This window comes from Oreochromis aureus, linkage group 15 (genome assembly GCF_013358895.1).
Source record: "Oreochromis aureus strain Israel breed Guangdong linkage group 15, ZZ_aureus, whole genome shotgun sequence".
In the NCBI taxonomy this organism is placed as follows: Eukaryota; Metazoa; Chordata; class Actinopteri; order Cichliformes; family Cichlidae; genus Oreochromis; species Oreochromis aureus.
Genome location: NC_052956.1, coordinates 31,451,421 through 31,474,600, shown reverse-complemented (window position 1 = coordinate 31,474,600; position 23,180 = coordinate 31,451,421). Strand labels below are relative to the sequence as shown.

At 41.6% G+C, this 23,180-nt stretch overlaps 1 protein-coding gene across 1 annotated transcript; it reads left to right on the top strand.

The window, feature by feature from the left end:
• The first annotated feature begins 15,301 nt into the window (after nt 1-15,301).
• Nucleotides 15,302-22,838, top strand: LOC120433010 (piggyBac transposable element-derived protein 4-like). Its single transcript, XM_039598452.1, has 4 exons — nt 15,302-15,676; nt 15,782-16,009; nt 16,123-16,271; nt 22,817-22,838. The coding sequence occupies exons 1-4, from the start codon at nt 15,302-15,304 to the stop codon at nt 22,836-22,838; spliced, it is 774 nt and encodes a 257-aa protein (XP_039454386.1).
• Nucleotides 22,839-23,180: the final 342 nt, after the last annotated feature.

Sequence of the window (23,180 nt, the reverse complement as noted above, 5' to 3'; positions counted from 1 at the left end):
AAGACAGAATTTCTTTACACTCTTTATCTATGACATGAAACATGACTGTTTAACTGTTCAGCTACTTGGCTGCCAAGCACTCCTTTAATTTATTGTAGTTACACACTGAAAAGCTGGTGCATGAGACATAAACAGCCCCCAAGGAATAGAAACCCATATAACTACTTGTACCTCATGCTGCTCCGTGGTAAAGCCTTACCCACTGTGCTAAGAGTTTCATTCAACAGCAGCCATAACCTCCAGCTGACCCTGCTCTCTCACTTTCTCTCTCTCGCCACCTACTCTTCCAACACACTGCATGTGCATGACTTCTTGCATCCCAGTCTCAGAGAATGACTGAAGTATGATGAATCATTGCCTTGCTGAGAAATTGAGATGTATCTTCACTTGTGTGGGCAGAGAGGGGAAAGAAAAACAGTAAACCTCAGCAACGGAATTTTATTTCTGCTTTTAAGAAAGAATTCCTATAACATTTGTCTGTCACTGGAAATACCAATCTGTTCTGATTTCTAGGGTGTCAGATAAGACTGTTTTGTCACATACAAATAGTTCTGAGGGGTTGCATAGCACAAAAAAGTACAATTTCAAATAGGAGCAACATGTTTTGCTAGTGGAGTCAGTTCTCCTTTTTTATTTCATTGCAAATGTCACTGGTAAATAAAAAATAAATAAATAGAAAGTACACTGGTATAAATAAGCTTCCCTTCTCAATATGAGTCAACTTCAAGTCAAAGGAAGTTAGTATGTGCTAAGAGGCAACAGTCTCTACAAAAAGGATGCCAGGTAAAATAGCCACACATCAAATTCAGATGTTTTTTTTCTGGATAAGGGTCAATATCAAACTGCAAGAATTTCTTTTATGCAAAAAAACAAACAAAAAAAACATTTTATGGATGCACTTACCTCAACTATGACCCTCTAACTTGATTTAATCAAACACCTAATATGCTGTTCCATAAACATAAGTGATTAAAAAATAATATTCTGGTGCACATAAATTAAGTCAATTTTTTAACATTACAGTAAACTTCCAAATATGAATTCACTGAATTACGCTGGCAAATGCTGTATTATTATAAACATTTAAACCAGAATAAATGCTTGGTTGACTGTCCACCCTACATATTCCACACATTAGATGGCAGCACACTAATTGCAATTGTTTTTTATTTTTTGCCTGTCCTGTCCTTTCCCAAGCGGATCGTTATGGCTTTTACCATACAGGTCCACTTGATTGTCATAGTTTGTTCGATCTTTATTATTTATTTATTTTTTTACTTTTAAATTATTACAATCGAAACGGACAGGACCGGCAGATAGGAAAGAGAAAGACGAAGGAAAGAGAAGTTGGGAAGAGGCTCAACAGAAGGAGACGGAAAGAAAAACAGAGGAGAAAAGAGACAGAGACAAAATCACCTGCTGGAAAAGAAAAAAAATCAAGCAGAAAGAGAACAACACAATAGGAAAACCGCAGCAACAACCAACATAAGCATAAGTAACAGTAAATAATAAGTATTGAATGCTACTGAGCAGAAAGCAGTACTAATAAGGCATGATATGTTTCGAAGCAGCAGCCAACCAAGATAGTGTGTGTCTGTGAGTACCTGTTTGTACACACCTGTATACAAACAGGTACTCAGGTGTGAACACCCGTGTGCTTGTAAGTGTGTGTAAGCGCGCTTGTATTCACAAGGTTTCTCCATGTAAGTGTCTAATAGCAGGTGTGGGGAGCCATAGCCCTGCCCCCCAGGACATGAAGCAGGCATGGAGGAGATCCAGGCACCACACATCTAGAGGCCCCCCAGAGCATGAGAGCTCCAGAGCCCAATGAGTTAGAAGTCTAATATTAAAAGATGAAATCTCTCCAAACAATCTGAACTGCAAATGACCTCAAAGGCATGGTCCTCAGGGTGTCCTGCTGCACTAAGACCATCATACATTCACCAAATGAACTATTGGATGCCAGGTTCATGCAGTAGAACCTGATGAAATAGACTTGTTTAGTCAAGGAGGCTACTGCACAGAATTCTGATAGAGAAGCACTTCGCCTTGAAGCCAATAAGGTGGAGAGACCACATACACCCTTGCAAGGGCTGACCTGCCTGCCCATGAGAGAGTGTTGTCTTAGTGACTGGCTACCCGAGCAATTAGCTCTATAGTAGACAAACAGCTGGTCTGTTGTCCTGTGGGCCTGGGTCAAAAGAAGGTACACTATATTTGTCAAAAGTATGCACTCGCCCATCCAAATCACTGAATTCAAGTGCTCCAGTTACTCCCAAGGGTGACTGAAGAAATTTCTAATAACAAAATGGTATGGGGGCAGTTCGGAGCCACTTGGACCATCTGCAGGAGAGACTGAAGGAGAACAAAGGAAGGGAAGGTATACAGTAGATATCCAGACATTCTGTACTGATTTTTTCCTGTACCCTACCTGGGGCTGGGGTTGCTGGTAGTTCAGAGCTGGGCCCACTGCATCCCAGGGTTGCTGCTGGTTCTGGGGGGCATCTGTTTATCCACACTTCTGAGGGTGGGGTTCCACATATATATTAGATTACAATGGATGACTGAGAACCTACATAGATGATGTGGATGGATGTGTGTATCTTCTCGTGCAGTTTCTCACTACAATCAAGATTTTGCATGGCAGAGGTCTTAGATATCTGTTGAGCCCCCTTAAGTCCAAAACAACTGCTTTGGAATGAGCAAATAAGGTGTGTAGGACCCAGCTGCCTATGGCCTATCATCTCCCTGATTGCCTTCATTGCAAAGGAGAATAGAGATCTCTCCTGTAGGAAACTCCCTGTATTAAATATATGTTACCACCAAAGGGGTGCCTGACCCTATCACTGATAATTGATATAGGAACTGGAAATGATAAAAGCCTCCCAGGATAGCTCAATCCCATACCAGTGCCTAGAGACAGACTGAAGAGAGTGCTCTGGGAATCCCCTGAGACCCCAGTTACCCTGAGAGGTAGCAAGGAACAATTGTGCTTTATGAAATAGGGTTTCTGGGCCTTCTGGGGTCCTGAACCCTGATACGTAGCTTTCTGTTGGCTGTTTTTAGCCTTGTCTTGGACCCTGAGGTTGCATGGAGCCAACATTACCCAGTTGTGATGGTCTACCCTGTTGCATTACTGGGACACACTCCCCATGGCCTTGCCTTGCTAGAGCATGGCTGACATTTCCTGAGCACAACAATGGACTTCCAAAGTCTGCCATAGATTTAAGCTTGAGTCTAGGTCACACATGATAGGACCACAAGTAGTTTGAGAAAGCAGGCATGGTCTTCTCCCTGAAGCCAGGACTGAGACAGCTAGAGGTGGGCGAAAGAGTCCATCATCCTGCTGGTTGCCACTGCCTGTTCCTTCATTAGCTTCACCACGAAGGTGGAGATCTAGAGTAACTCACAGCTAGATCAGAGAGCTCCCCAAAGATGTTTAACCAGATCTTTCGAGCTGGTAAAGGGGGAAAATAGCAACTGTATTAACCAGCTGACCCTGTCATTGGATTGTGTAAGTGACATCAAGGGCCCCAGCACCAAATCCTCCAGATCAGGAAGTAGTCACATGACCGATTTGAGATGACGTAGCAGCAAGACGCAGCCTGGTTGAGTCTCCTTTTCAACTTGTGTTGAAAGTATGGATTTCAAACTATAAACCAGTTTTTACATTGTATTGATAGGCAAGTAAAACCAGAGTTACGATAAATAATTTACTCAATGCCTTATCCTGAATGGTGTCATCATGTTTTAGTTCAGGAGGAAACAGAAAAAACCTGATTTTCTAAGAACAATGGTTGTAAGAAGAAAGTTGTAAGTTTTTGTGAGCAAAAAAAAAAAAAAAAACATGACACACCATTTGCTATTGGTGGAAAATGCAGGATGTCATTCAATCAAAAAGTGATTTGGCAACATGTGGTATACGGTTGCTTAGAAAGATGGGGAAGTTGTGGGAGTAGTAGTAGTAGTGTGAACGAGAGAGACAGTGATTTTAGATGTTAACAATTTGTGACTGTGTTGTTATAGCTTGAATGTGTTAATATGCTTTTGTTTTGTAAGATTTGGCACCCTCTTGTGGCCTCAGTTTGTACTCGGGAAACTTGTTATGCCCAGCTAGTTTGGCGCAAGTGTGCAGTAGAGGTGAAACCTTTGCCCACATATGTCTATGAGTTTCGGTGGCATATTATAACCTTACTATTTGATTTGTGATGCATGTCTAATATGAGAATACTGAGTTACTATTTTAGCTTTGTACATCCATTTGTATGCTAGCGAATATATATTAACATGCGTTTGCCAACTTATTATGAGGAATAATACTAGTTCACTGAAGGTTTGTTTAATTTAGGCAACTTTGATATTTATGTTGTTGCTGTTTGTTGATCTGTTTTTGTGTTTATTTAGTTTTACAAAAAAAAAAGAAGAGAAAGGAGAGACAAAGAGGAAAATGGATAAAGAATAGATAAAAACTCAAAGTAACACGGCATTGTAAACTGCAGATGCAGACCACAGTAAAGAAGAATCTGAGGGAAAAGCATTCTCTTCTTCTCATTCTGTTTACTCTCTGTCTAACTGGATAATCTAAGTCAAGCCCACATCTAGTGAGGACAGAACAGTGACCTTTGGATTGTTTGAAATGTACAGTGTAGAGTTGTTTTTTTGGCAGCCAGGTGAGTACCCAAAAAGCCTAGTTGATGATGAGGGGCAGACAGGTGTGTGTTCAGAGAGAGTCCTGCCTGACTTTGTTCACTCACCTGCCTTGTCTCATGGAATTCCCTGCTCAAAATCCTTTGACAAGGCAGTGAGAGAAACAAAAGAAACAGGAATTACTCCTTGGCAGAAATGGAGCACAGGGAACAATAAGGAGAGCCTATTTCATCCCACCCGGTCACACCTGAGGAGGAAAACTACAGACAACCATCCAATGTTAGACCAAAAAAAAAAACAAAATTTGGAAAGCTGCTATACTGAAATGTGGGCTTGTTGATCCATACTGACACACACACACTCACAGGAGAGTCATTCACTTCTCACAAGTATAGACGAAATTTTAACAGGTTTTCCACAGGGACCACAGTGTCATTGCCAAGGTTCTATGGTACTCGTCAGTATTCAAACTTTATTTATGTTTACATTCCAATCCAATATTTGTTGTTTTTAAAAATGCTAAGTATAAGCAATAATATACTCTTTTTTGTCAGTTAATGTAGATAAAAATATACTGAAAAATAATTGCTGTCCTTAAACTATGTGACAGTCTTTTTAACAACAAATCTTTTTCAATGTTTTGAGAGATTGAAATTTTCAGTGATGTTTCTGCAGAGTGATTTTGGGAAACATCAGCTGTCAAAGGCTGACTGTAAAGGACAGACTTCCTGGATCTGTTGCAGAATTTATGAGTGAGGTTCAAAGCCTTAACACTAACTTCAAACACTAACTTCACTTTTTTGCCACACTATCGTATCTTCGTAATGGCTTTAAAAATAAAAAATTAATTATTTGGTTGCACTTTCTATTACAGCTCGGTAATAAAGTAGTAATAGTAGGGTAAGAACGTGGAAACAAGAATTTAATTATTGTAGTTATTACTACTCAGTTATCAAAGTAATAACCGTTAATATCCAAGTAATATCATGGTAGTAACTGTGGTAACAGTTGAGTAATATTACACTGAAATGTATGTAATTGTATTTTATGTACTTTATTTATATAAAGACACATTAGAGACTGTGCATTAAAGGTCCAGCAGTATGTTTTTCAGCTGGGTTAGTGCTGTGCAGTGTTGCACTTTGTGTTCTATCAATCTAATATCAAGTAAACACAGGCCACTATTGCAGATACCAATAATGGTACAGATATCTTTAACCTATAAAGGCAGCTTACGTAGGGAAGAGAATGTTTCATGATTTATGAGTTGAATCATCGTCAATTTGAAATTGCAGCAATTCTTAACAAATTTTCATGACAACAAAATCTGGGCTTTTTACTTTCCACAATAATTAGTTAATACAGCAAAACACATCTTTCAGCGTTTTATGTATTTTGAAACAGATTTTTGGGAGAAATGGAATATAAATGTGCCTCCCTCTAACGGAGGGAGGGTCACCTTCTTTTCTTTAAATATGCTATAGGCTATAATGTTTCTGACATTTTTCATAGTGTATGACTGAGATATATATTTTTAATTAAATATATTTAATTTAACGCAATTCATTTGGCTATATATTAAACTTAGAGGATAGAAGCAAAGTATTGATCTTGTTGCGCTAGTATCGGTAGGATACTAATGCTAGTCACTGTACTGATACCGTCAATATTTGAATTGATCCGCCCACCTCTAGTTTGTGCATATTACATTTCAATCTGGTTAAGTCAATATTTTTATTTTTATACTTTGGAACTATCTAAAATTGAGGAAATACAGATTACCATAGCAAATGTCTTGTTTATTGCCTTACTGTTTTCAAAATGTTAAGAGTTAATGTTATAGTTAGGCTTAGGTAAAGTACAGCAGTGTATAAAATATATTTATCAATACCTGAAGTCACCATACAGTATAGAACATGAAGTATTTTAATTGTAATACATAAGTATGACACTTTTTTATGGAATTGTGTGTGGATGAAAGCGACTGTTTCTGTGCATTGTTCAGAACTTGTGGGGTTCTTAGCAGTCAGATGCAGGCTGTTTTAAATCAAGAGAATTTACTGTGGTGATCATCCCACCTAGTGCTCTACAATATTATAAGTGATCTGCAAACAGGCCATCCTGATGGCTTCTTCATCGTCACTGGGGATTGCACAGACTGGGATATTTTTAGAGAAGCTGCTGCATACACAGACACCGTGGACCTGGAGGAGTACACAACCTCAGTGACCAGCTACATCAGCAAATGCATTGAGGATGTCACTGTCTCCAAGACCGTCATCACCTGTGCAAGCCATAAACCCTGGTTCTCTGCAAACCTATGCAACCTGGTGAAAATCAGAGCCTCTGCCTTTAAGTCCAACAACAGAGAAGCTTACACTACAGCCAGAATAGACCTATCACGGGCCATCAAAGAGGCAAAGCGGGAGTATGCAGAAAAGATCAACACACACTTCACAAGTTTAAAGGACAATCGGCGAATGTGGCAGGGTATTCAAACAATCACAGGCTACAAGCCAACACCTCCGGCATGCAGCAGTGGTCCATCCTTGCCTGACAAACTGAATGACTTCTTTGTAGGTTTTGAAGCAGAGAACAAAGAGCCAGCAAGGAAGATGCCCCCAACAACCAAGTACTCTGTCTGTCCACAGCAGATCTCAGGATGACACTACGCAGAGTAAACCCGCGAAAAGCTGCAGGACCTGACAACATACCTGGCCGGGTGCTTTGGGAGTGTGCTGACTAGTTTGCAGACATCTTCATGGACATTGTTAATACATCACTGAGCTCAGCTGTGGTACCTACATGCCTCAAAACCACAATAAGTGCCAAATAATAATAATGTGTGCTGCCTCAATGACTACCGGCCGGTGGCACTTACGCCAATCATCAATGGTATTGAGGCAGATGAAAACTCAGCTTCCACATAATCTGGACATGCTACAGTTTGCTTACCACCTAAACTGCTCCAGAGATGATGCCATCTCATCTGCTCTTCACCTTTCTTTCTCCCATCTCAACAAGAAGGACACTTATGTCAGAATGCCATTTACTGACTTCAGCTCAGCATTCAACACAGCCATTCTAGGAATACTAGGAATAAACACCACTCTCTGTAATTGGATCTTGGACTTCCTAACTGACAGTCCCCAGTCTGTTTTCAAAGGAAATAAGACTTCCAAAGTCCTTAGACTGAGTACAGGCTCACCGCAGGGCTGTGTGCTTAGTTCACTGCTGTTCACCCTGCTAACACATGCCTGTACTGCACAGTACAGCTCAAATCACATCATCAAGTTTGCAGATAACACAACAGTGGTGGGTCTCATCACCAACAACGATGAGTCTGAATACAGAGAGGAGGTACAACACCTGGTGGACTGGTGTCAGAATAACAACCTGTCTCTAAATGTTCAGAAGACTAAAGAGATGGTTAACTTCAGGAAGAGCTCAACGACCCACACCCCACTGCACATCAATGAAGCTGCTGCTGAGATCGTCAACAGTATGAAGTTCCTGGGTGTGCACATATCAGATGACCTCTCCTGGAACCTGAACACCACCATCATGAAGAAAGTCCAACAACGTCTTCACTTTGTTGGGAAACTGAAGAAGGCCAGTCTCCCTCCTCCCATCATTTTACCTGGGAACCACTGAGAGTGTCCTCTGCTGCTACATCACTATCTGGTATGGGAACTGCACTTTTGCTGAAAAGAAGTCTCTGCAGCGAATAGTGAGAACAGCAGAGAGGATCATTGGAGGCCCTCTCCCAACTCTACGACAAACACATCATCCAACATGTGAACAGTATAGTGAAGGACACTTTCCACCCCTCACATGCACTGTTCTCCCTCCTTCCATCTGGCAGACGGTTTCGCAACATCAAAACTGTAATGGCCAGACACTGCAAGAGCTTTTCCCCCCCAAGCAGTCAGAGCCCGGAAATCAGACAAAGGACTGATAAACACACACTTTTACAAACACCTTACAATACTCACCAAAAGACTCAAAAACAACACAGACTTCCACAAATTGCAGTTGAGGTAGGTCAGCTGTTCACTGCTATCAGACTCCTCAGCAGCTGACCTACCTCAACTGCAATTTGCGCATCAGGACAATTTGCACATCAAGTTTTTTTGCACATTAAGCTCCTTTGTACATCCTTTTACATTGACAACTGCATACCTCACTTGTCGTCATTTACTTATTTTGTACTTATTTATTTATCTTTCAGTATTTTGTATCCTTATTTTTACCTTAATTATCCTAATATCTTGTCTTTTTTTTATCCTTATTTATCTTATTCCTTTAACCCTACCTAACTTGGCATTTGTGTATGGAAAGCAAGGGAAGAATTTCATGCTTTTTCTTCTGTACACATGACAATAAACACTTTGAATCTTGAATCAAATGCACTATAAACTGGACCTGGGAACAATATGCTTTGTCCCGCAGCAGTGCGGCAGGCGAACAGGCACGACATTCCCAGCGTGCTGAGGAGGAAAAGACGGGGGTGTCGAGCTGGGAGGGAGCGCCATTGCCCAAGAAGGAGATGTTATAGACCATCTCTTCCTTCTGTAGTCACTGGAAATGTAAGATCGCTGCCCAATAAGATGGATGAGCTCACGTCTCTAACCTGGTCACAGAAGGAGTACCAGCAATATACCATCATGATGCTAATGGAGTCCTGGCTAACACCCCTAACTTCAGACACGAGCATGACGCTACCTGGATTCCAGCTGCTGCGGGTGGACAGGAAGAGAGAGCAGTAAGAGGAAATGAGGGGGACTGGCAGTGTTTGTGAACGACAGAGACATTGAGCTGTTAGCCGTTAGCATGCGGCCGTACTACCTCCCCAGGGAATTCTCGCATGTTATCACAATAACAGCGTATGTCCTCCCCTCGGCCAACGCGGATGCAGCCGTTGACTCTCTCCACTCTGTGGTCAGCAGACTGCAAACGCAATCTCCGAGATCCCTTCTCCTAATATCAGGGGACTTCAATCATGTCTCACTGGACTCCACACTGCCCACCTTCACCCAGTATGTGACATGCCCAACCCGAGACAATAGAACATTGGACTTACTGTACGCCAACGCAGAAGAGGCATATAGTTCACCTCTCCCTCGCCTGGGCAGATCTGATCACAACCTGATGCACCTTGTCCCTGTGTATGAGCCCCAATGACTATAGAAAACATGGACGACGCGACAGCGCCCCAAAAATGAAGCCAAAACGTCTCTTTCGCCCCCTGGTGTCTGGCTGCAGTATAGGTCATAAACCCCGCCTCCTCCATGTTAGCGGATGGGACTGGGGTCAGACTAAAATAAATTAATTCTCCTCAGATAATTTTTTTCCAAAGATTCTTTCTTTTGTTTTCAATAGTTCTCATCACGCTGATTTATGTCCAAGGGGTCTCCTCTCCCATAAGTTTGATTCTAATTCCTACCGTGGTGATGTTAAATTGGGGTGAAACGTCATCATAACAGCTTTGACTGGCAGCTGCAGTCACAGAGAAACTTGCGTATCTCTGTTCGGGAATAGCAGATAGAGCGTAGGCTCTGAGAGGAGGGCCAGCATTTACGTTACGAAAACACGACGGACTGTTTTAACCTGGCAGCCTGAGGTGTTCTTCAGTAAACTGGACTACCCGACAGAAGGACCCAAGGCCCCGCTGCACTTTTTCGGTAAGTTAAACGTGTTTGTAAGCTAATCCGTAACTACCGTCCTTAGCTAGGTCCTGAGACCTAGCTAGCTAAGATGAGCACTCGGCTGTCAGGGTTCGTTTAGCTAATCTGTGCAGGTGAATGAATTTACCCTGACTAAAGAAATCAAGAGAAACGCCCCAGGCTACTCAGTCACTAATTACTGTTACTGTACTTTTATTGCAAGTATTATACTGTAAAGGCAACAGGCTGCACTCTGCTAAAGCTCCTGTGCAGAGCTGATTCTTAAATATGTGCAAACAGCGTGTTTTCAGTCTCTTGCCACATCTGTAAAGACAGTAAAACCATTTAAAAAAAAAGAAAAAAAAAGCGTGTAATTCAGTAACTCCTCATTAGGGATGGGTACCGGTGTCCGGTGCCATTCTGACATAAACGGTAGTAACCAGACCGAAAAGCAGCGCACATTTCGGTGCTTTATTTCGGTGCTTTTTTTTTCCTGAGCCAATTCTAGCCAATCATTTTACGTTTCCGAGGATAGTAGGCAGGGCCAGGTACATACGTTCTCTTAGAGGAGAGCTACAGATTAAAAACGCCCAAGGCGAAGCGATCAAAAGTCTGGCTGTACTTCACAGCAAAAGATGCAAACTCAGCAGCCTGCAACAAGTGCTTTAAGCTGATACTGTGATACTGTCAAAGGAGGTAACACCTCAAATCTGATGAAACACCTGGCGATGCATAGCGGGTTTTTTTAAAGCCGAGAAATGCGCCGTGTTTGATAGCTTGCTGCGAGACCTCACACCGTGCACATCTACTGCGGGTGTGGTGCCTGTTATCGGACCCGGAGTTAGCAACATCCCCCAAAAACCTGAAGAGGAGAGTCCATTTCTGCTACGCTGACAGGGCTAGGGGAGCCCTGTCAGCGTAGCAGAAATGATGACGGATGATGATGGCAGCAGCAGCCGTTCTTCTCTGCGTGAGTAGCTTCATGTTGTTCGTGTGTAATTAACGTTGAGTACGCTAACCACATTATTACATTAATGCATGTAAGGTGAACTAGCAAACACCGTCGTAGTTACATGCGGCTGGCTTCTTGTTTGATGGCAGATACTCCCTTCACCCTGGCCAAAATGGCTAAAATGACCAAAGAAAAAGTGGAAAACAGTTAAACATGAGAGGTTTTTGGACAAAGTTTGTGTTTTTTCCATTGTTTAAGCACTGCTTCCAGCCAAGAGTGATACCATATATGCCCTATAGCTGCAGAAAAGGCTAACATTGTTATCTTTTTACAAAAAAAACAGCTGAACATGAGAGGTTTTTGGACCAATTTTGTGTTCTCCATTCTTTAAGCACCGGTTTGAGCACCGGCACCGTTTCAAAAGTACCGGTTTGGTACCGGTATCGGATAAAACCTAAACGATACCCATCCCTACTCCTCATTAATCAGTAACTATGGATTAAAGTACTGTACTGTACTGTAATACTGAAAAAAATGTAAGAGAAGAACTTCAAATCCTGAGTGTGTGAGGACATAGAAGGATCAGCTTTATTTCAATTTTGAGGGATAAAATTTATATTTGAGTTTGATGGTACTGTTCTCTTTGTGATTACAGGAGCTGCCCTCAGATTCAGACCTCAGCACCACCCAATGACAGCAGACAGATCATCTAACATGTTCACTGCAAAATGAATTGATGAAAACAGTACAAAGGTTAAAGTACCACATGTGCTGTAGTGAAAGCTGCAGCTGTTGTATTGATAAAGTTAAAGACAAAAAATCAAAAGGATTAATCACCCATGTAACTGTGTCACTATGTATCAGCATTAACAGGACCTCAGTTTGGTGTTTCACAAAGCGGCTGATCTCAGACCTGCACAGCTTCCGTTTCAAACACTTGATGTACTCAGCTGCATGAAGAGCACATGAGATTTTCTCTAACACAATTAAATAAAACCTGATGAAGGTCAAAGGTCATCACTTGTATGTTGAACTACAAACCTGTGATCTGGAATTCTTTCACAGTTTTTTGCAGATAGTGTGTTATTTACCATAAAGTAATTCAGAGTTATTCATTCCAGAGTAACCAGAGAGGATCATATATTTTTAAATATATAACTTTCTACAGGATTGAATATAATATCTTTATGTAAAAGTCTGGAGCCTCTGGGGAGTATCCGAGTATTTATAACATTACACAAACCAAAGGTCTCCATCACAGTGTTCATGAAATGCTGGGTTTATCCATCTCCTGGGGTGGGCCTACAGAGGAGTGCTGACGATTTCCCTGTGAGGGAGCTGCTGGTGAAAATCATGAGTCCTGCTTGATCAATGAGATGAGCTTCAGTCTTCCTGGTGTTTCTAAATGTAAGGAAGAGGACTCCCTAACTACATTTATTTATATTATATTATCTGTATAGCACTTTAGAGCACACCTTTCACTTTATTAAAAGCACCTTCTCAAGCACTTTATTTAGCATTGCACTTTAAGCATGGATTTGCACACAAAAAGTTTAAATATTTATTGACTATTTATTGGATATTTTTAAAATCAGTTGGTAGCCTTGTTTCAGATCCTGCACAGCTGCTCCTCATCAAGGAATGTGCTGGTTGTCTGTCAGGAGAGAAGAATGGTGATTGAGATTGTGATTAAGGCTGACCAGTAAGGAAAACTAATGCAAGTGTGTGTGAAATCTGGGAATAAAAGTGTTGCAAATAAGTGTTTGTAAGATAATGATTACTCACCTTTCTTGCCTGTGTCCTCTTCAAGGTGTTTGGGCAAATGTTTCCCTGGGGGTCCAGACACCATTTAAAGGTTCCGGGAGAGACCATTGGTAAAGAGTGTGGTGAATCTTTTTGTGCTTGGGTTTCTGGGTTTTTATAATATTGGGTTTGGTGTAACATTAAAGTGTGAACTATTTATTAATATGAAAATGTGAAATGTATTTATGTATTCTAATTGATATATTGTATACTGTGGTGGAAGGTTGGGATTTAAGAATTTACCTGAGAGTGGAATAATGGTTTAGTCTGTGACAGCTGAACATATTTAAGGCTGCCAGTTGTCATTAGAGAGGGTGGATTGTGCTGTAAAGAAGCTCAATGAGTTAACTGTTGTAAGGAGAGCTGTATAGCAAATAAATACTTTTGTTCCACTACACTTGCCTTCGTCCATCTCACTGTGTTTCCAGCCGCTAAGGGCCGCCCTGTTACACTTAAATGATGCCTCTTTCAGTGGGTCAACAGAACTTCTGGCACAGGACAGCTGTGATGAAAGAAAGGGTAGAAGTTTCTCCAAACCTCTGGACCCAGGAAACCCAGCTTGGTCCTGATGGTCTCCCTCACTAGTTTCTCGCCAGGGTGAATGTAGCTGTTGATATTATTAAATGAAAAGAACAAATTAGACTACTGAAATGTTCTGCTGATGTTTTTAAAGTTTCCATGTTACCAGGCTGTAGAGGGCTCTGAAGATTTAAACAGTTTTAGATCCATTACACTCACAGTCTTATGTTAAAATCTCAAAGGACAGCATTATATTTTTGATATTAATAGTAACTCTGGGCCTCTGTAGAGTGTGCAGATGATCTCATCGCTGTCTAAAAATGGATAAAAAAACCCTAAGAAGTGCTGAATCATTCATTAATACAGACTATTAGAGTAACAGGTGTGTAGCATCGCTAACTGGCTAGCAACAAGCCTCCAACACAGTGCGTATGCTAGCGGCTAATCTAGCCCTTATGTCCCCCTGGGACCATTTTCAGCCACTTGCTCGTTTTAAATTCAAGCCATTTCCACTGTGTTTAGTGGAATATAGCCAAACTTGCCAAAGGATTTTTTTTTGTTTTAACTTTAAAATTTTGGTATGAGTTTCTTAAATTAGCCTAAAATAGCTGAGCAGCAAAAAAACTTACACTCATCCCCCTAGTGGCCGTTTTCGCCCCATTGTCAACCATTATAAACGCAATTTTTCATCCCCCAATTATAATAACATAAATTAGTGCATTACTTTATGTTAGAATTTCAATGTGAACTCATGGCCTTAAAATTTGTCCACTAGGTGGCGCCATTTTTTCACTTTTGGAGCATAGAGCGAAATGGAGTAAAATTCCATATTTTTTCCATAGTCTTTCAGCTCAAATAAATGATAATTTTGTCTCACTATCAGTGTTTCTATGTGTGTGTTTTTAAAAAAATATAAAGGTCTTTATGCCCCCCAAAAAAGAAAGACAGAAAGAAAACAAAAGTGTGTCTGTGCCTAACTTCAAAAGTCTTTTCTCTTAGAAGCGCTCACTGCAATATAAACAAAATAAATATAAAAGCAGGGGCCAAAACCAAATTAGACTTTATTTTGTCTGCAAGCTCGGGTTGTTTATGCAGGTGCACTGCAGCAGAAGTTATATGAATGAGCAGTAGCGCGGGAGTAGTCATTTTCAGGATGGCACGATACTATCGCACCGAGCAAGTATTGGAAATGGTCCTGGACTCTGAGCGCCAGGATAGCTCCTCGTCATCCTCCTCCGAGGATTCCGGAGATGAAACGGATAATTCTGTGGAAACAGAGCAGCCGGATTCCAGTTTTTGTGAAGAAACCTCTGAAAATGAGAGCGAAGAGGAGATTGAGATGGAGGAAGCAGCATCGATGTGGACTTCCAAAAATGGGAAAATCATTTGGTCATCCACAAATACGGAGACGCTCTGATATGTTCCAGTAGCCACTGGTGTCACCCAAGGACCGACACACTATGCCGCCGCCCGAATCAGGGACCCGACATCCAGTTTTGCGCTCTTCCTCACGGATGAAATTGTGCAGCACACCGTAGCAATGACAAATCTGCACAGGAGACGCGCAGTCGCCGATTGGAGAGAAATGGACTGATGAATTTATGGCATATGTGGGGTGGGGCTCCTCATTTTGGCCAGCGTATACCGATCAAGAAACGAACCCACTCGCAGCCTCTGGGCTGAAAAATCCGGACGGGACATTTTCCGGGCCACCATGTCCCACAAGAGATTCCACCAAATCGGTGGGGCGCTGCGTTTCGACGATAAGCTTTCCCGACCCCGACGCCATCAGGACAAGCTGTCTGCCTTCCGCAAGGTGTGGGATTTGTGGACGCATTGTCTGGAGCTGCTGTTTAACCCAGACAGAGACATTTGTATCGATGAACAGCTGGTCCCATTCCGAGGAAGGTGTAAGTTCAAACAGTACATACCAACCAAGCCTGCGAAATACGGGCTAAAAATATGGACTGTGTGTGACGTGAAAACGTCCTATGCCTGGAGAGTGCAGCTATACACCGGCAAAGCTGGCGATCGTGCGGAGGTCAACCAGGGGATGAGCGTGGTAATGGAACTAACTGAGGGGCTCAAGGGAAACTTCATCACGTGTGACAATTTTTTTACTTCATTTGCTCTGGCAGAAGAGCTACTGAAGAAGAAAATGGCCCTGGTTGGCACAATCCAAAAAAACAAGCCCGAGCTTCCGCCTCAGTTGCTCCGGACAAGAGAGAGAGCAATCTTTTCCTCCGCCTTCGCCTTCACGCTCACCCACACCGTCGTTTCGTACGTCCCCCGACGTGGGAAGAATGTGCTATTGTTGAGCACGAAACACCGCACTCCCGATGTAAGCGAGGAAGAGAAGCGAAAGCCAGTGTTCATACAGGATTATAATAGGTGCAAAGGAGGTGTCGACAACCTTGACAAGGTAGGTGTCATTACGCATCAGTTACGCACAGATTTATTCATTCTTGCTCATATATTCTTGTGTAAAATATACATAGGTTTTACGATTTCGGGTTTTTTGTGTTTTTTCGTTAGGTTGTTGGCACCTACTCCTGCAGGAGGAAAACAAACCGCTGGCCAGTGGCTCTCTTTCACAACCTGCTGGACGTCTCACTGTACAATTCGTACGTGCTGTGGACAGCAATTGGAGGAGGCTGTATGTCGAAGAAGTGGGAGAAGCTTTGGTAAACCCACACATATTCAAGCGAGGGCGCCTTCCCCGCACGTCAGGTGCTGCAGACTTTGTGACGAGTGTGTAGGGTGCTGCTGCAGGCCCCGCCCCAATCCCTAAACCGGGCAGGAGTTCTGCCCTGAAAAAAGGAGGCGCATCTGCAGTACCTGCTGCAAATGCGGAAAGTCAACATGTAAGGATCACATTATGCCCGTTTGCAGACTCTGTTTGAACTGAGCAGGAATCAGACACACCTCAACAATCGCTCCACACCGCCACATTCGCTCTTCTCTCCTCTCTCCCACCCTCTCACTCGCTCTTTCTTTCTCATACCTTCCCCCGTTCCCAAAACATAAATGTTCATGTTCATTGTTCTAAATAAAAGTTTTTTCTGGTTCAAACTGATCTTGTATTTTTATTTACATAATTTTTCATTTTATTTCAGAACACAACAAGGTAATAAGCGGGGTAAAAGTGTATCACATAATATACCATTATATTGAATTACTGTGCACCTGCAAAAAAATAATGATGGATCAAAATGAATGTTAGTAGTAATCATTGGACCATCCAAAGGCCTAATTATAATAACAATCAAATATTACTTCAAATGTATTTTATGGAAAATATTTAAGTTTTTTGTTTTTTTCTGCTAAAAATCCAGTGCGCTCATGTAATGAAACTGGAATTTAAAGGGTTAAAACAACGAAAATATAATTAAAACTTTATATGAATATTTCAGGGAGAAGTAGTTTTAAAAGACTAATTTAAAGTAGAAAAAAATATGAATATATAACATTTTTATAGCACTTTTTGGGGCGTGGCCGTTTTCGGCCTCAAGGGTGATGAACGTAAGTTTTTTCTTTAATTTGCTCCTGCAAAAAAAATAACGGCGGATCAAAATGAATGTTAGTGGTAATCATTGGACCATCCAAAGGCCTAATTATAATAACAATCAAATATTACTTCAAATGTATTCTATGGAAAATATTTAAGGTTTTTGTTTTTTTCTGCTAAAAATCCAGTGCGCTCATGTAATGAAACTGGAATTTAAAGGGTTAAAACAACGAAAATATAATTAAAACTTTATATGAATATTTCAGGGAGAAGTAGTTTTAAAAGACTGACTAATTTAAAGTAGAAAAAAATATGAATATATAACATTTTTATAGCACTTTTTGGGGCGTGGCCGTTTTCGGCCTCAAGGGTGATGAACGTAAGTTTTTCTTTAATTTGCTCCTGCAAAAAAAAATAACGGCGGATCAAAATGAATGTTAGTGGTAATCATTGGACCATCCAAAGGCCTAATTATAATAACAATCAAATATTACTTCAAATGTATTCTATGGAAAATATTTAAGGTTTTTGTTTTTTTCTGCTAAAAATCCAGTGCGCTCATGTAATGAAACTGGAATTTAAAGGGTTAAAACAACGAAAATATAATTAAAACTTTATATGAATATTTCAGGGAGAAGTAGTTTTAAAAGACTGACTAATTTAAAGTGGAAAAAAATATGAATATATAATATTTTATAGCACTTTTTGGGGCGTGGCCGTTTTCGGCCCCTAGGGTGATGAACGTAAGTTTTTAAAGGATGACATGAGGGCTAGCAAACGAATTAACAACAGAGTGATTTTAGAACTATAAGATGATAAGCTGTGTGTCTTTTTTTATAACAGTGACATGGTTGTATTTACCTTAATTAAACGAGTCGTCAGTCGCGGTAAACCAGCAAAAAACTCGAGCAGCTGGGCTACGTAAAAAGTGTAAGGGGGCGTGTTTGCGGTCACGTCCAGCAGGTGTGTGGGCGGGAGCGTTACACAGTCGCTCCACCTCAAGTCACTACTGCGTAGACTCTGGCTCCAAAAATGCAAGATAGCAGCCTCCACAAGCGGGGTATTTTGGCTTCATTTTTGCACAATCGCAGGAGGCGCTGTCGCGTCGTCCATGTTTTCTACAGTCAGTGATGAGCCCTTAGTGCGCAGGGAGCCACCAGCCACCCGCACAGTGCAGAGATGGTCGGAGGAGAGCGAGGAGGTCCTTAAGGACTGTTTTGAGTCTACTGTGTGGGAGGTGATCTGTGACGACCATGGAGAGGACATCGACAGCCTTGTGACATGCATTACGGACTATATTAACTTCTGTGTGGATAACACCGCACCCACCAGGACTGTGCAGTGTTTCTCCAACAACAAATCTTGGACTACCCCAGCAATTAAAGCAGTCCTCAAGCAGAAGAGGAGGGCCAACCCAGAGACAAGGAGGAGTTTAAAAGGGTGCAGAGAGAGCTGAGAGGACTGATAAGGAATGGAAGGACAGCTACAGGCAGAAGAGAACCAGCTTCAACAAAGCCACTTTGGCGAAGTCTGGAGAGGCCCCAGAACCATCTCCGGCCACAAAGATCAGAACTCTCTACCCAGGGGTGATGTGAGGTGGGCAAATGAACTGAATCATTTCTTTAACAAATTTGATTTATCCGTGAGGCAGTCTTCAACATCGGCTGAAGACTCACCCACCCCCACTGCTGCTGTACCACCTCTGACATCTCAGACACTTCACACCTCCTCTACTCACCTTGCTCACTATTCCCCACCCCCAACAACAGCATGCAATACACATTCGACACAAGGCTCCAGCCTGTCTCTCTCAACCACCCAGGTTTGGAGGGAACTGAGGAGGATTAAAGCCAAGAAGGCAGCGGGTCCAGATGGCATCAGCTCAAGGGTTGTCAGGTCCTGTGCAGACCAACTGTGTGGGGTGATGGAGCACATTTTCAACCTGAGCATGAGGCTGGGGAGAGTCCCACAGCTCTGGAAAACCTGTGTTGTACCAGTGCCAAAGACTTCACGTCCCAAGGACCTCAACAGCTACAGGCCAGTGGCTCTGACATCCCACCTGATGAAGGTAATGGTCTGGGTGAGTCACAATAATTTTCTGCAGTGTCTGCTCTCCTCTGGGCAGAGTCTTCATCACTCCTCCCAAGATCAACACCTGAGACTAATCAAGCCAGCTGTATTTAAGACCTGCGCTCACAACCAGCCTTCGCCAGATCATCTGCTAACCTACGTTAGTGTATGGCTTCATGACAATCATGTTACTCATACAGTGGGTTGCAAACGTATTCGGCCCCACTTTGCAGTTATTTATTTGTAAAAAATGTTTGGAATCATGTATGATTTTCGTTCCACTTCTCACGTGTACAGCACTTTGTATTGGTCTTTCACGTGGAATTCCAATAAAATTGATTCATGTTTGTGGCTGTAATGTGACAAAATGTGGAAAAGTTCAAGGGGGCCGAATACTTTTGCAAGCCACTGTAGTTCTTGTACTTACCTGTGCTCTCTTGTGTTCTCAGTAGATCCTTGAAAACTCATTCGGCATCACAATAGTCTCACTCACCTGGACCGGTCTCCTCTTGCTTCTCTGCAGCCGGAAATCTCTCAGTCTGTTCTCTCCAGTCTCACATGCCGGCCTTCTCTGTCTGGAATCTCGGATCATTACTCCATTGGACTCACCCAGGCCTCTTTTCCACCCCCCTCTACGGATCTACGTTGTCATTTCCCCAAGCCAACTCTGACTCAGCTCTCCCTCTGTTTCAGTGCCAATACCAGCTCTCGTACCACTGTTCCCTCCTGTTGAGCCTGTCATAGTTCATGTTCAAAGTTTACAGTAATTTCATAGTTCATGTTCATAGGATCAAACTCATGTAATCTGATATTTCATAGTTTATGTTCATTTGCCTTAGCCTCATTCCTAGCTTTAACACTTGTAAATATTATTGTCACAGCATCATTGTAAATAAAGTTCGTGTTCACATAATTTTGAGCTTCCATTTTGAATCTGTTGGGTCCTCACATTCTGACTTCGGCCCTGACATGTTTTTGGGTTTTTTTTGTAGTGCTTGTTGGATAAGTCTCTATGCAGCTGTGATAGTCCTTATTAACTGATGTATTGGGCCATTAGGTGACAAGTGAGCAGGGTGGAGTTCAGCGAGGATCACTTCATTTGCAGTTAGTGATTTCTTAAATCATTCCATTACCATGCCAGAGCTGCACTGCAGCATTTTTGCTGAGGCATTCTGTTTCATTTAAGCAAGTTGGATCCAGCACCCTTTTTTTCTACCTCACATTGTGAAATTAATTATTAATATGTAATACTCTTTTGATTCACTTATCAATTTTAAAGGACAAACACAATCTAGAGTAGGCTTTTTCTGCCAGCTCTTACCCCTGAGGACACAGCCAGACTAGTGGAAAGTGATAAAAGAAACTAAGCAGTAATGTTCCTGAAATAATTTCATACAAACAAAACTTAAGCTGATGAGAGCTGAATGGCTGCTGTACCAAGGAATCCAAAGGAATAGTGGATTGTTTATTATTTCTAAGTGCCCTGGCATTTAATGTCTACATCCTTCATAAAGAAATATAACACATACAAGGTGGTGTATATTATAGGGGAAAAAGCAAAAGGAAATTGTACCCACATAAGTACTTCGTGGTATTAACATTTTATGGTGTTACATGCCAAGATAAGTGGCATTGTTGTTTTTCTGTTGCTCTTGTCTTTCAGGTGTCAAGCCTCCACCTATTGGCCCATTCACAGTTAATTGGCACATGTGTATTGGCTGATCTCGACACTGTAGGCCAATCCCCTACCAGGGATCATTACAAAAGGGCAAGCTCCCTAGCAAGCTAGGCCTGCTGTGAGGCGGTTGGCAGTTGTCGGGTGGAAGCAGCATTTGGAGGTTTTGTGGATTATCGGGAGACAGTTTGAGTGGATTGTTTAGTTTTGGCTTTGGAATACAGATTTGGATCACAGATTTTGGCGATTGGCATAAGTTGGTGTGCGACTGGACTGGAATGGCAACACAGGTAGAGGACGATGATGACATGGATTTAGGAGACTGGAAGCCGGTTATAGGACAGGGTCAGGTAGAGGAAGAAGAGTAAGAGAGGATGGAAGTATGTTAGGAACTCAGAGCAGCAAACAAAGTTTATAGGGGAATATCTCAGATGACAGGGGTGTAATTCGGAAAAAGATTGTCAGAGAAGAGTTTAACCTCTTAAGCCCCAAGGGGGTTTCTGAGCTTCCTGCTCGAAGATGAAATGTCCAAAATTAATTGATTATTTTTTTGTAATTACAAACTCTGTGCTTATAATCTTGGTATCAAAATAAAGCTAACACTAGTGAAATTTCATCAGAGATGTAAATATTGCAGCAGATATTACTGTGTCAAAGTTACTGAGAGTGGAACACAGAAAAAGTAAGCAGATTTTATCCTCGCCTAATTTTTTTATTTATTTCTTAGCATATAAAACTTTTGAAAATGTGGTTCGGTTCAAATTTCATTCCAGAAATTCAGAAACCAACATATGAACATCATCTGTGCAAATATTTATGTTTCTAAAGTGAAACAGTGAAAAATAACAGCACTGTCAATACATGAATATCCAGACGTTGTACAAAAAGGTCCAATTTTGGCACACCATGCAGTTGAATTTTTTAGGTATTAAAAAGCAGAAATTAATTAATTTTATTAACATACCTAAAAATGTTTTTTTTAAATATATTTTTGAAGAATTAACCACACATTCACATGGCAATGGCCCTTTTCTGCCATGCGCATGGAGCGTTTAATTGGCCTCTGGCCCTTTAAACTCTGGGGGGCTGTAACTTTGGTTTCTGGTTTTTGGTCAATTTGCATGATTGACACCTCTTTTTAATCGTTTGAGCCAATAGGATCATAGTAACAATGTCACGTTCACGTCACTTCAACCAAACAGAAGTCGTAAGAAAACCCACGTGAGCCCAAATTCACTGCATATGGCGTCTGTCCAGTCATGTGTCTGTAGGTGGGTCTAAAATTGAGGTTGACAGAAATGGCTCTGAATAGGGAACAGGAAACCATAGAACATGTTTTATTGCATTGTCAGAAGTATGATTATGAAAGAAGACAACTGATCAAAAAGCTGGACGATATGAGAGTGAAACTGGACTTGATTGATTTATTTCGCACGGACTCTATAAGTGAAAGTCATCAGACTGTATCTTGGTTTTTAAAGCAGACCCATTTTTTTGGGAGGATTTGACTTTTTTTTTTTTTTGTCATTTCGGTCCACACTTCACACCAGTTGGTGGCGGTAATGCACCATTTTGCTGTTTGCCAACCGCCAATAAACCCTATAAAGAAGAAGAAGAAGAAAATGGCTCTGACGCGGCTAGTTAGGCGTGGTAACTGCTGATAATCACGTGGCTACAGGCTACCAGCGAAAATAACGAAGGAAATCGGGACGGTTAAGACGATTTCTGTCTTAGCGCATGTACGCCACTTTGTGTTTTTGTGGTCTTCTTTTGTGGCTCATTCAGTGAATTTTGGTCAGAGCGTAGTGAAACTTGGTGTTTGGAATCAGTGATAGCTCTGGAAGAGAGCTATCACTGATAGCTCTGAAGCCTTTCTTTAGCTGGTTACATGAGGTCTGAAGAATTTAGAAGAAGAAATTATATTTATCACCCCGTGTTATAACCGATTAAACGTGATCTCCTCCTTTTTGCCCCAGGTACCAGGGGCGTGGGGCTTAAGTGCTTAAAATAATATAGAAATTTAGGCCGGAGGATGAGGGAATGCAATTAAGCCCGATAGTTTTGTCGAGAGAGCTGAAAAAGAAGTTTGGAGATGTAACACTAGCTAAAGTACTAAGAGATGGAAGTTTGTTCATAGCCATTAAGACGGAAGAACAGAAAAATAAAGTGTTAAATCCTGAGAGTACTTGCAAAAAGTGTGTCAAAGAAAGGAAAATATTGGGGGAGTTTAAGGTGGTGTGCGGAGTAATCAAAGGTACCAGTAGAGGGAGATCTAGAAAAAAGAAATCACACAAAGTATTTCTGGCAGTGATGTCAGCAGAATTAAAAGACTGTTGAGAA